General features: G+C 47.2%; 1 protein-coding gene across 1 annotated transcript in view; it reads left to right on the top strand.

Moving 5' to 3' along the window:
- The window catches only part of TENT2 (terminal nucleotidyltransferase 2), a 583,214-nt gene that overhangs the window by 515,951 nt on the left and 51,340 nt on the right, over nt 1-15,923 (top strand). The window contains exon 14 of the mRNA XM_078677766.1: nt 2,784-2,863. Coding sequence (XP_078533892.1) covers nt 2,784-2,863 — 80 coding nt within the window. The remainder of the gene's footprint in view (nt 1-2,783; nt 2,864-15,923) is intronic.

Below are 15,923 nucleotides of genomic sequence, written 5' to 3'. Positions count from 1 at the left end.
GCTAGCCAAGAGGTGGGTTGGAAGGTCTGGTTCCCAAACTGTTATGTCCTAAAGACGTCTATACATTAGCAATGATGACAGGCAAAACTCATGTATGCCATTGGCTACTGCCACAGCGGCAAGTCGCTTTCATAGCCAAAGGCGCTGCTTCACCCTTAACATTAGAAATAATTATTTCGGAGACAACAGGAAAATTACCCACAAGTTTCATCTCCAAATCGAGGGCAGGACCTGCCCCATGTTAATTCTGTATTTGTTTGAGGACATTGGGTAGAAGAATGGACATCGAGGGAGTGCATGACAAAGAGTATAGACCCTGTGGTATATATTTATTTATTTTTGGGTGATCCAAAATGGTATTTCTTCACTATTCGTGAGCCGTTTGCCCATAACTGAATGAACAACTACTGGACTAATGACAGGCCCTACATGCTGTTGGGCCTGTGCTTGCAGACCAATTCTATCTGGATCAGCAAGTAAAGCATGTGAAATATAGTGCGTAAGACGTCTATATAGGATGACAAAAAAGTTGTATAAAGTGCAAGTCTGCACTAGATTCATATTGGCCAAATCTGGATGCGGCCATAATCCGCCAGTGCCAGTCATGTGGCCCCTTCTATGGTTAAGAGGCCCATTCAAACAGTTCCAAACACCTGGGGAAGGGTGCCATTAAACCAAGTTGTGTAATCCCACGCGGTAAAAGGAATTTCAAGAAGTGCATATGGGTGATATGCAGCAGGTACCTTAGGTGTTGTATATTCCTAAAAAGTATTATCATTAGTGTCAGCCGAAAATGTGACCCAGGAATAAAAAACTTCAAAGCGGAGCGCTGCATCTGCTTCTGTATCGGAAATTACAGGAGTTCCCGCATTAAGAGTGGGCTACGCATTAACTAATTGATGATGGATTCAAAGTGTAGCACAAACCGGATATACACCTTTTAATATTCAAGCTTTAAAAAACAACAGATGTAGGTGGTCCCTAAAAACTGTGGAGGGCAAATCCTGCACACCAAGTAAGTCTCCGATAAAAGGCGCAAGGATATTTGTGGACTAGCGAAAGCACTACTCAGGGTTCCCGCAAGTAAGTACCTGACCAAATCACTGGGAACGCCTTCTTGCTGGTATTCTGCTCAAAAACAGAACTATGCTTGGGATCATAGAACATCGGTATGTAGTGACTGAGTCACCATACTACCTCTGTACCTATGAGCCCGAGTCCAACTATAGTGCCTCATTTGCCCTCCTAACCTTACTAGAGAAACAAGTGAATTGGCACCCCAGAACACAACACTCTCGATCCTCTCAGGGATCGCCTTTACAGGACACACCCTTTCGCTGTCTCACTCATCCACAATAAGTTAACCAAGAGACACAAAGGAAGTTTAGAATATTTAAACTACAGTGCTCTAAAATGTGGTATTTGTGCCACAATTAAAAAACCAATGCATACCAAAAATACTGTTAGCATGGTTAATAAACCGTATAGAATGAAAAGCCCTGTCATGTTATAAGACAGAGTAGCCTAAAGCCCCCTCCCCTTCTACTGAAGCTAAATGATTATATATCAAAGATCTCTGGGATTTGTGGTAGACCCCGTACCTTAGCATACTCAGATGGAGTAATTTTCCCTCAGTATTCAGCCACTCTGTGCTTAACCTAATACTATTAGTACATTCTGTGTAGAGTGTCAAATGCCAAATGAAGGAGCATAGGGGACTCTGTTTGAGGTCAGGCAGAGGGAGCATGTTCGACATCTTGAGCTTTGGAGAAATTGGTTGTGGCAGATGGCTGAGATAATTGAGGTAGTAACTGGTTCTGTTTGGTATTTTAAGAGCGTTATTTGGTTGCCTACATGTGTTATTTAGTAACGCTGCAATCAAGGAGGAGAGATATAGTTAGGCTGCAATGCTCTTCTCCATCCCAGCCAATCTTCAGGCCGCATGCCATGTGTGCATACTGCTGGGAGCGGGGGAGTGCGGTTTGTTTTTATTCTTTTAACTGGATACTTCAATGCTTGTGCCACCACGGGTGATCACACTTTGTCTTTATTTACTTTACGGAGGTAATGCTGCCACTGTGCAAATGGAGCAAAAAGTCAATTGCTGTGAGCAGGAGGGCCCGGCGATAAGGGATGTATCTTACTCGCAGCTGGGGTTATGACTTTTGATCAGGATAAGTGAAAGGACTTGTTTTCGGACCCTTATTTTAAGTCCAAGTAGCATCATTTTGAGCGATATTGAAGAGCGCTGAAGTTAGCAACTCTTGTCTCATACAGGCAAAAAGACTGCGGAGTGCTTATGTCAGAAATGTTCCTATTGTGAAATGAAGAAGTCTTCCCAACTTGCTGAATTCGGAAATAAAATCTAAAGGGATGGCGCAACTCAAAGTTCAGTCAGAAGTTCATTATATATACTATATTGTTATACAGAGAACGGTTAAAAACTATGTGCTTAATTGTTTCTAGCGAGTCTGTTTTTAAGAGGAAATGGGAAAATGTTAGAGTAAACCATCATAATCCGCTGCGAGCTATAGTTACAGGTAGGTACCCTATCCTTTGGTTTTTATTTGATACTGAGCTTCTACTACTTCCCGTATGTGTTTAGGATTATTTACAATCAAACACTAAGCCCACACTCTCACCCTGACCAGGTTCTATTATTGTTAAAGAACTTTGATGCCAATCTGCTCTGTTTACTTTGTGCTGGACATTTTTTCCTTTATTGTTCTGTTTCAACGCAGTTCATTTTGAAAGTGCATTACTGTATTTTTAATGTATTTCAGAGCCTTTCGATGGATCCAACACTGCTAGAGCAGTACACGAAAAGCAAAAGTTTGAATTAATTCAGGAAGCATTTCAGAAGGTAAAATATGTTGATGTACATATTGCTCATTTGTATAATATATATTTTTTCTCATTTTTAAAGACCTAACAATTTACCTTATTAAGGATTGCATCCTTGAGTAAAGCTTAGGAAATATTTCCAAATGAAGTGCATATTTTTTCACCAAGTGAATATTTTTGCAGTAGTATCAGTGAAATTGTATTGAAGTGAAGAGCTGTAAGACAATGAGTGTTTTGGGGATCCCCCAACAGGCCCATTAATGGCAGCCATTTTCATATCAACAAAAAATGGAGGGACTGGGAGCTCAAATAAGGTCCAGCATATATGCTCTTAAAGACGTATCAGTAAACTAAGAGTATGTAGTTCCTGTGAAACTTCAGAGAGATCGCCCTATTGAAGGAAAGGTCAGAGGTATCTGGATATTCAGAAGCAACTGCCATCATCCACCCAGAGACTTCACCCATGTGATTAGCCGTGATGATCCTGAAGTGAGGGTGCTAAGTGTGCATATTGGAAATGTAAATGCAAAGAATTAAACTGACAATATTTACCTAATAATAATTTATCAAAGTGGTGTCACTTGTCATGTTTAAACACAATGTGGAGCAATTGAGGAAGTAAAGATCCTTAAAATCTCAAACGATATTTATTTTAAAAAGATCAACATGTTTCTTGCCAATTTTTGCCACCTTTTATGAAACATAGAATTAGGCAACATTCATAAGTGGTTTGTGAAAAAATAAGTACACCTGGGGGGCTTCTGTATGATTTATGAAGGTAATTAGAATATGATGCCTCTAAATAAATGCACATGATTATTTGATCATTAATGCTACCACTGGTATGTAAACTCGGAAACGTTGCCAGTTTAGCATGTCGCACTCATGTTTGGAGTAATACATTATGCCTAGGTCAAAATCTATGTATGAAGTTCTCAGAGGAAAAATATTCCTGCTCTGCAGTCCGAGACTGGGATTAAGATTTACAAATGGATAACATTCAAACCTGTTCACATTCTACCTGAGAGAGTGATCATTGCAAACACCGAAAACCAACATCCAACAATAAAATACAGAATAAGCAAATAGCTCCCTTGACTGTTCGTGTTCATGCTGCAGTTGCAGGACTGCAAAAGAATTCCACGTCATGTCATACGCAATAAAAGTTTACTCCATTATTGAAAAATCAAATAATTTAACAATAGCCAAGCAACAAATTAAATATTTGTATTAAATGCAGTATTGTCCCCTGTCTGATACATGTTTTCTCAGACATGGCCGTTCCTCACAGTCTTGTAACAAAATCCCAATGCATTTTTGTGGTATTTTGATGGAATGTGGTGAGACCTTATTACATGCCAGTAACTCCGTACTCCGCCGGCCGAGCCGAATATCCGATAATTAATCCTGTTTTCACACGCTGCACCTCGGCTTCATCAGTGGAAATAGACGGGGGTGAGACCCGGCAGCCATCGATCGCTCCGATGGGACTGCGCGGGGCGAACCGGAGGTGTGGTGATGGAAGGGACCCTGCGCCGGAGGTGAGGCCTGTGAACACAGCTGAAGCCGGGGCCTCGAGTGACGGCTCCGGCATGACATGAGAAGGGCCGCGCCTCTATCGCCGATAAATTGGAGCCATGAGAGCTGCAGCGGAGTACGAGCGGACGCACATCGCACTAAGCAGCGCACCGTGGAGATCCAGATGTGCTCGCGGTTGACGACGGCAAGGCTCAACTAGCTGGAGGAACGTCGGGACTTGAAAGGTGGCAAGAAGACGTGGTGAGCCTAAAGCTGAGAGAGAGTGTGGCGCTGTGAGCCTGTACACAGAGCGCCTGGGCTCTGATTGCAAAGTGGAGTGTGTGGGACTCTGACAGCGTGAGGCTGAATGCCCGTGTGAATCCAGCTGAAGGGCCCGATGACGAGAGGAGTACCGTGTACTGACCATCTTGAGATCCCACCGCTGCTGATCTACTGAGGCCCGACGCAGCGGGCAGGAAGGTTCCGGAGGGCGCGGGTGAAACTAGTGGAACCCCAGGTTGAGATCGAGGGGGAGGCTCCGCTTTACTTACACTCCGTGGGCTAAACCTGGAATATAGTTTGCCCTGTGCGCACCCCGCGGTGCGGCCGTGTCGCAGGAGACCGCGTAACCCCTGAAAGTCTGGCAGGGCACAAGTGCTTGGGGACACGGTGCGGTGGGCTGAGCCTTGCCTGGATATCTGCTAAATACTCCCGGCAAAGACCTGATTGAGCTAGCGTTGAATGGGGAGCCACTGACCCCTCGACATTACCTGGATTGGCCCCACCGAAGGGCCAACGCCCGGCATTTGGCGAGGTGCGAGGAGTACGAAGTGGAGACTTTCGCTTGCGACCGCCAACTGTGGGACCTGTCAGCGGGACTTACCATCCGTGCGAGGAAAGTGACATAGGCATTGTAGGCATTGAAGAGGGGTTGCAGGTGGCGCATCTGTTTGACTTGCACGGATTGAGCTACACGGGCAGTGGCAATTGCGGAAAAGTAAACGGAGTGGAGAGGGTCCGCCTTGTGCTGCCTTACGCAATGACCCGGGACAGCCTCGTGAGGAGATCAATATAACTCGCTACGTGGCCATATTAAGCGGAAGTGTGTTCTGACGATTGGTGAAGATGGGGAAGCCAGAAACCAGACAGCCCAAGATAACATTTGAAAGGAAAACAAATACACAGCAAGATGGGGAGTAAGGAGATGACGGAGCTGAAGATCATTTACCAGCGGACGACGTGAAGCACATGTTTCAGGAACTTGAGGGGCTGCAGGGCATAGATGCCAAAATGGACACTCTAGCTGACCGTATGGACAGGATCACTCAGCGTATGGACAAACAGGAGGGAAGAGTCAGTGTCTTAGAAACAAGAGTCACAGAAACGGAGGAAGGACACACTGAGATAGAGCGGAAGGTGAAAGGAATGGACAAAGTCCTGGCCCTGATCCAACAGAAGAATGAGGATTTGGAGGCGCAATAATATACGCATAACCGGGATTGCGGAGTCGTCGGACATTCAAAACATGGCATTCTACGTGGAGACTATGTTCAAGGCCTTGTTTGGAACAGATCTATCTACCATGTTTCTCATAGAAAGGGCACACAGATCACTGGGCCCTAGGCCCAAACCAGGGGCTCCGGCACGACCCATACTGGCGCGTGTGCTCAACTACAGAGACCGCAACACGATATTGCGCCTAGCCAGAGAAAAGGGATCAATACAGTACAATGGACATAACGTAGAGTTCTATCCAGATTTTACCCAGCAGGTCCAAGCTGCTCGCAGGGAATTCATACCGGCGAAACAGATTTTCCAACAGATGGGCACGAAGTATGCCTTGATGTACCCGGCCAAACTGAGGGTACAGGGTCCCGGTAGACCCACTTTTTTTGTGGATCCTGGAGCTGCGCTTGCATACGCTAAGCAACAGACGAAAGAACATCGCAGTCAGAAAAGCTAGAAAGACGCCACACCTGAAGACAGACTGAGTGACATTGAATGACTTGGCGTGACCTGCACAATACATTAGAAAGTGAGTCTGTTGGTAAATTGCGGGCTGCGGATGAGCCAAGTCTAGCCCCATAGACACTACTTTATAATTGAGATGGTGTGAGGGTCGTCCACCTCGGGCTGTTATTCATACTTTCCACTGTGTGTCACATGTGGAGAAACTAGACGGTGGAGCCTTGAGGAGTATGTGTGGTCCTAGCAGCATGGCCACCCCGTCAAGAGTACGGGGCAGGTAGGCGGTCATTCTGCACGCCCCAAGGGATGAGTCCCGAATTTCGATGTATGTTATTTTGGTATGTGTTGTTTGGGTTTTTCGGGGAGGGGATAACACAACCTGATCGGGGGGTTGGTGTGGGAGGGGGGGGGAGAGGACTGGGGGCTACAAATTCACGAGGACGTAATGCTCAGGGTGGGTCATACTCAACCTGTTTGGGAGGTTGGAGCGGGTGGGAGGGGACTCATGTTTGAAATTAAATCTTGCCAACTATGTCTCACAGTTGCACTGATTCAATGTTTTAACTCGATTGCACTACCATATATAAGTCTCCCAAGACGTGTTTGCCCTTACTGGCACAAAGTGTATGTTATGGCTCATGTCTGTACACGGCAAAGGCTGGCAGGAGTGAGAGGATTGCTCAGAGCTAGACTTAGGACGCGATGACGGCACCTAGTCAGACAGTGAATTTCTTATCTTGGCACATTCGTGGGTTAAACGACAGGAGGAAATCGAGATTGATTCATTCATACCTGGTGCAACATGCGGTAGATATCTGTTTATTGCAAGAAACCCACTTAGCAGCTGCTAACACTACTGTGCTTAAACATCATAGATGGGGGGAGATTGTGGAGGCACCGTTCTCAAACTACGCAAGAGGCGTAGCTGTCCTTATACGCAGAGGCTTACAATGGAAAACTCGTACATCCATGATAGACAAGGAGGGTAGATATATTTTGCTGCACGGGACACTGTGTGATGCTATGGTGCTTATTGTTAATGTGTATGGCCCAAATGTAGATGACCCGAATTTCTATAGTGATGTGTTGCAGAAAATTCTGTCATTTGGCAAGACGGCGATAATATGGGGGGGGGGGGGGAGACTTTAATGTGGCTCTATCCACCACAGCAGACAGGCAGGGTGCGGCCCGGGAGCACCACCCCAGAACTTCGGACTTCCTGAGAGACCTGTTGCTTGAAGAATGCCTGGTTGACACTTGGAGGGTTCTTCACCCGGATGGACGAGAGGGCACATGCGTGACTGTACATAGAAATGCCTGGTCTAGAATTAATTACTGGTTGCTGTCAAGGGATATGCATGCACGTGTGACTGCGGCGGATCACTTACCACGATCATTTTCTGATCATGCGCCTGTGCGTGTACGCTTAGCGATCCTGCCACAATATGTACGACCCTTCAGCTGGAGATTCCCCTCAAGAGCGCTGTTAGACCAAGTGTTCAAGGAAGAACTGCGGTCGAAATTGACAGTGCTTTAAATTAAATGAGGTCACGGTTGACTCGCCGGGTGTTCTATGGGATTCGTTCAAGGTGGTGACCCGAGGTAGCTGTTTATCCCTTAAAACAGGTGTGCTCAGATCCATCAGGAACACACTGAGAAGCCTTGAGCAGGACATTGCGACTCTAGAAAGGAGAAATAGGGAAAATCCATCCCCGCATACTCAAGCAGAGATTCGATCAAAACTAACTGCCTTCCAGTAAGAAGCTGAAAGGGAAACAGCATACCTTGGTAAATATGCACAAGCCAGGAGGTATGGGGAAGGGGACAAAGCAGGTAGGGCATTAGCTTCATTACTGCGAGCACCACGAGGGGAAGAATATATCCCGGAACTGCAAGGGTTGCATGGGGAGACGGTGAGAGAACCGCAGGCCATATTACATACGCTGACAGAATTCTATAGATCATTATACACCACACGCACAAACCCTAGTGAGACGGACATAGCAGAACATTTGGATACGATTGCATTGGCTTGGTTCAATGATGGCGCCAGGCAATACCCAACCTTTCACAGTAGAGGATGTTAGGAAAGTGATTGCTAGTATGCCGGCGGACAAAGCTCCAGGTCCGGATGGGCTAACAGCTGCATTCTACAAAGAATACTTAGACATAGTTGCCCCCAGTTTGCATCATGTGTATGTGGAGGCAATGGAAACGGGTACGCTACCTCCTACACTCAGAGAAACTATGATAATCACCCTCCTAAAGCCAGATAAAGATCCTCTGCACCCGGAGTCCTACCGCCCCCTTTCCTTAATAAACCTAGATTCGAAAATATATGCTAAATTATTGGCTGAAAGACTGAGACCCATGCTTCCACAGATAGCGCTCCCTGATCAGTCAGGTTTTGTTCCTGGTCGAACCACATCACATAACTTGAGAGTCCTTTTCAGTCTACTTCACTATCTGGATCCTAGCGTACGGGCAGCTGCGGCCCTGCTGGATGCAACTAAAGCATTCGACTCCCTGGAGTGGAAATTTATTTTCGCACTGTTCTCTCGAATGGGATTCAGCCCGCTTTTCATCCAGCAGATCCGGCTCCTCTACACAGCTCCCACAGCGCGGCTGGCAGTCAACGGTCAAATTTCGGGGTTGTTTGCAATAACGAGGGGCACTCGACCGGGTTGCCCCCTGTTGCCGCTGTTGTTTGCCATAGCGACCGAACCGCTCGCAGCGCGACTGAGTCCACACCACACCCATCGCAGCATTGGTTTCACTTCCAGAGGCCTGCTCGTCTCGATGTACGCATGACGACATGACCATATACATGACCAATCCGGAGGAGAACTTTGATTCCCTAATGCGTGAATTTGTACGATATGGAGGCGGCACAGGCATACAGGTGAATTGGGCCAAATCTGTGATGATGCCCCTAACTGACGGCACAACTAGATGTGATACAGAATTTCCTATAACCTGGACGGACGACAATTTTAAGTATTTAGGTATATGGTTCAAGAGATCAGTACAGGAAATATGGTTAGCGAATTACGGCAGGGTTGTGGATTGGATGGAGGAAAAGGTCCAGAAATGGAGGAATCTGCCTCTATCCCTGACGGGACCCATAGCTATCAGTAAAATGGTAATCCTACCCAAACTGCTATATCTATTCGCGAATATCCCTATACCCCTTACTACACACTTCTTTAAACGGATACGAACTGTGTTCCTGGAGCTGGCCTGGGCGGGGCGCCAACCAAGAGTCTCATGGAAATTACTGACGCTCCCCTTTAGCCAGGGCGGTGTTGCGGCCCCAGATTTCGAATTGTATGCGTTTAGTGCCCAGGCGCAATATCTGCATTACTGGCAGCATCCCATCCCAAACCAACCGCATGTAGCGATTGAGATTGAAATCGCTTCCCCAACTCCACTAAACGTGACAGTTTATCACCCCTACAAAAGACCCATATCGGACATCAACATGGTCGAAGCGACGAGATGGGCCTGGTCGAAGAATGCTCACAGAGCGGGCGTATCAGAGCTCTATGCACCATCGATTCCGTTGGGCAGTAATCCTCTGTTAGGACCACTTATAGACAGCGCATCGACAGAAAGAGCACATAGTCACGGATTGAGCACAGCTGGGGACTTATACCCAGCGGACGAATTCCTGACGTTGCAACAGATGTGCACAGCTGCGGAACCGACGGCCTCAGACATGTTGCTCTATTATCAGCTGACAGCAGCTTGCAAAGCTAGATACGTGGGATTTCCGAAGGCACACTCCACATTGCAGGCGCTAGAAGACGTCTTGGCTAATAGCTCTCCTCGCAAACTGATCACCCGAATCTATAGGAATACGCAAGAACATTCTCCAATACTTAAATGCACGTCTAGGAATGAGTGAGAAAGGGAGTCAGGTATGACCATAAGTGAAAAAAAGTGGACCTTTTGCTGCTCGCAGCTTGAGAACCTATCTCCTAATTACAGGCTGAGGCTCATACACTTCAACTTCTTGCACAGAATATACTGCACGCCTAAACAGCTCCGTAGAATAGGACTGCGGGCTGATGCGAACTGTTGGAGATACCGAGGCAAGTTTCTTTCATCTGACTTGGGAGTGTAGGCAGATCGCGTTAAACTGGGAGGAAATCATTGGACACATAGGGCAGATTATAGAAATGGAATTGAGCCCGGACCCACTGTTAGCACTATTGGGGTTTGTCTTGGGAATTCCGCGCGGATTGCGTAAACTAACCGCCATGCTGCTGCTGTTAGCTAAACAGCAGATGGCCTTGCATTGGAAAAAGAGCGCTCCTCCTACAGTGGCGGGATGGATACGTTCGGCGACATATTGCAGGGGTCAACTGACTAATTACTGGCAACTTATGCCACGTGGATCGCGGCCAGTGGATATCTGGGACCCATTCGCAACGTGGCTGGGTCGAGGAGGCGCGGAGCAGTGAGTGTGTTGCAATGAATGGGTATGCTGGATGGTGAGTGTTGAGTAACAAAGAGGAATATAAAAGAAGGGAAGTCCCTAACTTATCCAATGTGGGACAAGGGGAGGTACAAAGTAAAAAATAGAAGGGTCCCAAGTATGGGATTTCAGGACTTATACCAAGTCACCATATATAAGACCGTCACAGAGTTTTGCACGATACAAGTTTATTATATGCACAGTAATAAATCAACATTTTATATATAATCAATTTAAAAATCTCAACAAGAGTATATAAAAATCAGTATCACAGTACTATAAATACATTCCACAAATAAAAGTTAAAAAAGAAGACAGTCTTATATATGGTGACTTGGTATAAGTCCTGAAATTTGGGAAATTTCTGAAAATATTTGAGTGTACGAATAGAATGATCTGTGCTAGTGATACCTATGCTTAGTGTGTGACGTACTAATAATTTTGTATAGAGATGTTAGAAAGGCAAACCTAGGTGCTGCATGCATACTTGGGACCCTTCTATTTTTTACTGAGTAACAAAGAGGGCAATAGAGTCATAATACTGGTGTAGAAGACGAGGCGTTTGCTCGTGGGCGGGGTATAGGTAGGGAAGTACTGAGGCTGGGGCTGAGTTGCAGGCAGAGCCGAGGGCTTTCTCTAGACAGTAGGGTGATCCATCGGGGCACGAGGCGGGGAATATTACGAGTGGGACTGAATATTATGATTAGAGGCCGTGCAAAGCTTTGTTTGATTAACACTGATTTAAGCCTACATATGATTTGGAGTCACTGTGTGGTAAAACTTTAAATTCGCCACCGGACCATATCGGTTGTCGGTATTATGGCTGTGTTGAAGTGACGAAATGCTTTGGATATTTCATGCTGCCAGCCTCCGGGTTGTAGGCGTTGACAGCTGTGTAAATTGAGACAGAGGCAATAAAGGTTTTTTGAAATTAAAAAAAAAAAAAGGCCCAACTGTAAGTTCAGGGCCCTCAGTCACTCTAACTTAGCAAGTTACTTTCAAAGCATATAACTGTACAAACCACAAATATTCCTGTATATACATTAATAACATATAAAATGATTCATATATTTTGTACTTTCACCATGTGGATACACTTTGGTTAATTTGAACAACAATTGACCATGCTATATGCACATCAAGAACACTGTCACGATTCTTTCTTTCCTAACCTATGGAGAATGCACTGCATTTAATGGATTTTTGAACAACCCCAGTACAATCTTAGCCTAAAGAATACTTTTATAGACAGCTAGCTGTTCCTAAAAGAAAAATAGTTAATGCAATATGTGTAAACTTCATTATTGCACTTTCTGTATTAGTGCACTACATATATTGACTATAGTTGTAGTATGTGAATAAATGAGGCCAAAAGTACATGCATATATGTGGCTTTATCAAGATTAAAGAGTGGAGCTAAATTATACTGCTCCAATTATCTGCTGTAATAAATAACTTTCAGGCTTTGCTAAAATGAGAAAAAGACTTCCCCACCGTAGTCAGAATAAATGTGTCTTTCCATGGACAAGCTAACTGTTCCTTACTGAATAACATACTATTCAACATTTTATGTTTTATGCGTATAAGATGTTAAACACTTGAACCAATGTAACCGAATGATGAGAGAACCAATTAATGTATACTGCGTTGGTGGTTCCATTTCACTTGCCCTCAATTGATCAAAAGCCTGTGAAGCATATACTAATGCGGTCAACGTATGAAATTCTGTGTCTAAGGTCCTATTTGACTTCTGCACATGAGAAGGAGACACTTTCCCCATTCTGTGAAGTCAAATCTATGCTGGATTTGCCAGGAGAAGTGTGGCTCAATGGTTAGAGCGGCAGACCCTGAAGCAGAGGTCTAGCCCGGGACCAGAGTTCAATTCCCCACCTCGGCGGGTCTTGGGCTCAAAATTCCACGGACCTGATAATTCTCGCCTCGGTGCCTATTCCAATCATGGAGTCCCACTCTGCAACTCTGGGCAATAGCTTGCTTAATCTCCACAACGGCCCCCACAACGCTAAGGATGCCTGGCCTCCACCTTGGGGGTGCCCAGGAGTGGACATCTCACAGGGAAAGCCAGGATGGGTTCCACAGCGGTATTCGTACAAGCGCCTTGAGACCCTTGCGGGTGAGTAGTGCGCTATACAAGTATCAATTTACAATTTACAATTTACATTACATTTACATTTCTAGACCGCTATTTAGTTCTTTGACTTTTACTCCTTACCAAACCTATATGATTTGATATAACTAACTGATGCCTTAACTTATGTATTCTGTAACTATTATATTTTCAGTAAATCTTTAAACTTTAAAAAAAAGAGATTCAGAGTTGTGACCAAGCACAGGGTTCAAGAAATGGCGAGCAGTGTGGGTAGGGCCTTGCACTATTAGGAAGAATCAGAAGGAGCAATTTTTGTTTTCAAACCCAAAACATTTTCTAACTGGACTATATAGTCATATGAGTATTTCACGTAGGAATTGGTGTTACCCCCATGGGACAGTAGATATCAGTTAAGGAAAATGGGCTTTTAGGATTATTTTCTTATATTCTATCGATGAATAAATAATCATTCTGCTTATTCTTTCTTTAGAAGAATCTCCTGGGCCAGGACATCATGCAGCACACAGCTGTTGGAATGTTTCAGCCATTCTCAGCTTTGCCATTTTTAGGTTTCGCCTAGCGAAGGCTGCGCTTGCGCAGTCTCCGCTGAGAGAAAACTGATGTTTTAGAGAACGGGGCTTGAACCCATCCCTCTTCTCCATTGGCTGGCTTCCTAAATGGAGGCCAGCCATTGGAGGAGAGGGGCGTCACTCCGTTCAAGTCCCGTCTTTTTAGGATTGAGGGGTTTGTTTTTTCGTTTCTTTCTCTTTTTCTAACCATTGGCTGGGATTTTACATTCCAGCCAATGGGAAGTGGAGAGAAAGAAAAACACGCCCCTCAATCCCGAAAATGACGGGCGTTTCTCCGAGCCATTTCTGAATGACCTCGGAGAAACATGGTGGTCATTCAGAAATGGCTCTGAGAAACGCCCGTCATTTTCGGGGGGGCGAGTGCTTGTTTGTCTCTTGCGCGGACTGACAGCCAAATGTCACCTTTTTATGGCTGCTTCTGTGCGGTGGGCTCTCTGTCCGCGCCGTGCGGGCTCAGGGGCAGGGCCGGTGGGGGCTGGGAGGGCCCCGATCGGGGTGCCTTGCAGGGGGGTCTCAGGGATCGCGGCTCTTTCTGGCTGCGGAGCCCTTTTCCCTGCTCGTCTTCTGCAGCCGGAAAAGTTTGTCGGATTATCAGAGCGGGCATTTGGAAGTCTTGCTCCTCCGAGCTGCCGGGGATGTGGGTCCCGGACGCGGAGATCTGATGGCTGGAAGAGAAGGTTGGGTGCCCGGTGCTTCAGTTCGACTCCCCGGGCTCGGAGATCTTCTGATCTGGGACACCAGATCGTCTGACCGGGTCTATAGATAGACTGCCTGGGCGCGAGAAAATGCTGTGCGGGGCCTGGATATCTGCTCTTCGGGGCAGGAGATCTGGTCGGCCGCAGCCGTAGATTAACTCCACGGGGTCTTCAGATCGGATGCTCGAGGCTTGAGATAGACTCGACGGAGGTAGAGATCTGATGCCCGGGGGTCTGTAGATTGACCCCCGAGAATGTAGCTGGGCTGCCCAGGAGGACTATATATTGACCCAGAGTATGTAAATCGGCTGCCCAGATCCGGGCGTCGACCCCCGGGGGTAGAGGTGTGTGGGCTGCGCTGCGGACGAACTCCCCCTGAATAAACTTATGATCAGCGTTTTGTGCTCCGAGGGTGATCTGGTGGGGGACTGCCAGCCTAGCTGGGGATCTCTTCTGTATGCATGAGATCCGCGCCAGGGAGCGGGGTCCGCTTCATATCGCGGGCCGTAAGGATCGACCCCTCGGTTAAGGGGTGTCTTTCAGGGCAGGGAGTCTGCTTCGTGGATTAAGGATCTGTCTGCTCTTTGGGTGAGGTTTCTTTTCCTATGGTGAGACCCGAGGATCTACTCTTGTGGAGGAAACTGCCCAGTGGCCCCTGCTCACTCTCTGAAGCCGGGATCTACCACTGCAGTAAGACACCCTGGTCCTCTTCCCATTGTAGGGGTGCAGGGGTACGCTCCGAGCGGCTCGCACTTCACGGAGCAGGAGATCTCAGAGGAGGGATCTCTTCTCGACGGACCGGTTCTCGTATCGGGAATCTCTCTAGAGAGGGAATCTGGAGTTCAGCTTCTCACCGAAGTCCTCTGCCCCACCGAGCACCCCCTCTCTTAGTAGAGCGTGATGGTTGCGCCCGGATCCCCTCGAGCAGTGGGGGGGGGGGTTCTCCCCCTCTGACCCAGGGTCTCTCTGACCCCGGGCCGAGAGGACGGCAGCCCGAGCAGGGATCTCTGTCCCGCGACTTGGTGTGGACGAGGGGGTCTGCTTTGCGCTTTAGAAATGTGGATTGAAGGGTCCATGTCTGTTTCGGGGGGGAACCCTGGGATCTGTTATGCGGAATAAGGATCCTGTCCACCGGGCAGCGTGCTTCCAAGGTGAGGATCTACTCTGCTTTCTGGGTGGGGAGCCGGGTGCTGACTGCTGCTCAAAAGAGGATTGAGGTGGGAGGGGGGGGGCAATTGCGGTAGGGTACCCCCTCCACGCGACCGATCGTTACCGGGGCAGAGAGCTGACTGGGGGTGGGAGGTCCATGTGCCCCAGTTATGTGACCCGTCCAGCTGGAGATATGGTGCCCAGGTGCGGGGGTCTGTGCAAACGGGCAGGGGTGGGAGGGGAGACCTGCCCTAGTAAATGACTCCCAGTAGCTGCGATCGGAGCAGGGACAGTAATCCTTTCTGGGCCTGGAGATCAGCTGGGGGTCTCCAGGGGGGGTGGAACGGTGAGCTACGGGAGGAGATCTGTCCGCTGTGGCTAGAGGGAAATGAAATGTGGTGGAGGGGGAAAACACCCACTGGGGTGATATGACATCGAAGCAAGTCTTGGAGTCTGTCCATGAATGTAAACATGTTTTTGGTGGCAGGGAGGGGCACCGAGATCTTTTGAGGGAGAAGGGGTGAGGTCTGCCCTCTGGCGCTGCATTGACTTTTGATGGGTGAGTGACAAGC

The sequence above is a fragment of the Lissotriton helveticus genome, chromosome 2_1, assembly GCF_964261635.1.
Source record: "Lissotriton helveticus chromosome 2_1, aLisHel1.1, whole genome shotgun sequence".
Taxonomy (NCBI): Eukaryota; Metazoa; Chordata; class Amphibia; order Caudata; family Salamandridae; genus Lissotriton; species Lissotriton helveticus.
This window is presented reverse-complemented; position numbering and strand designations above follow the sequence as displayed.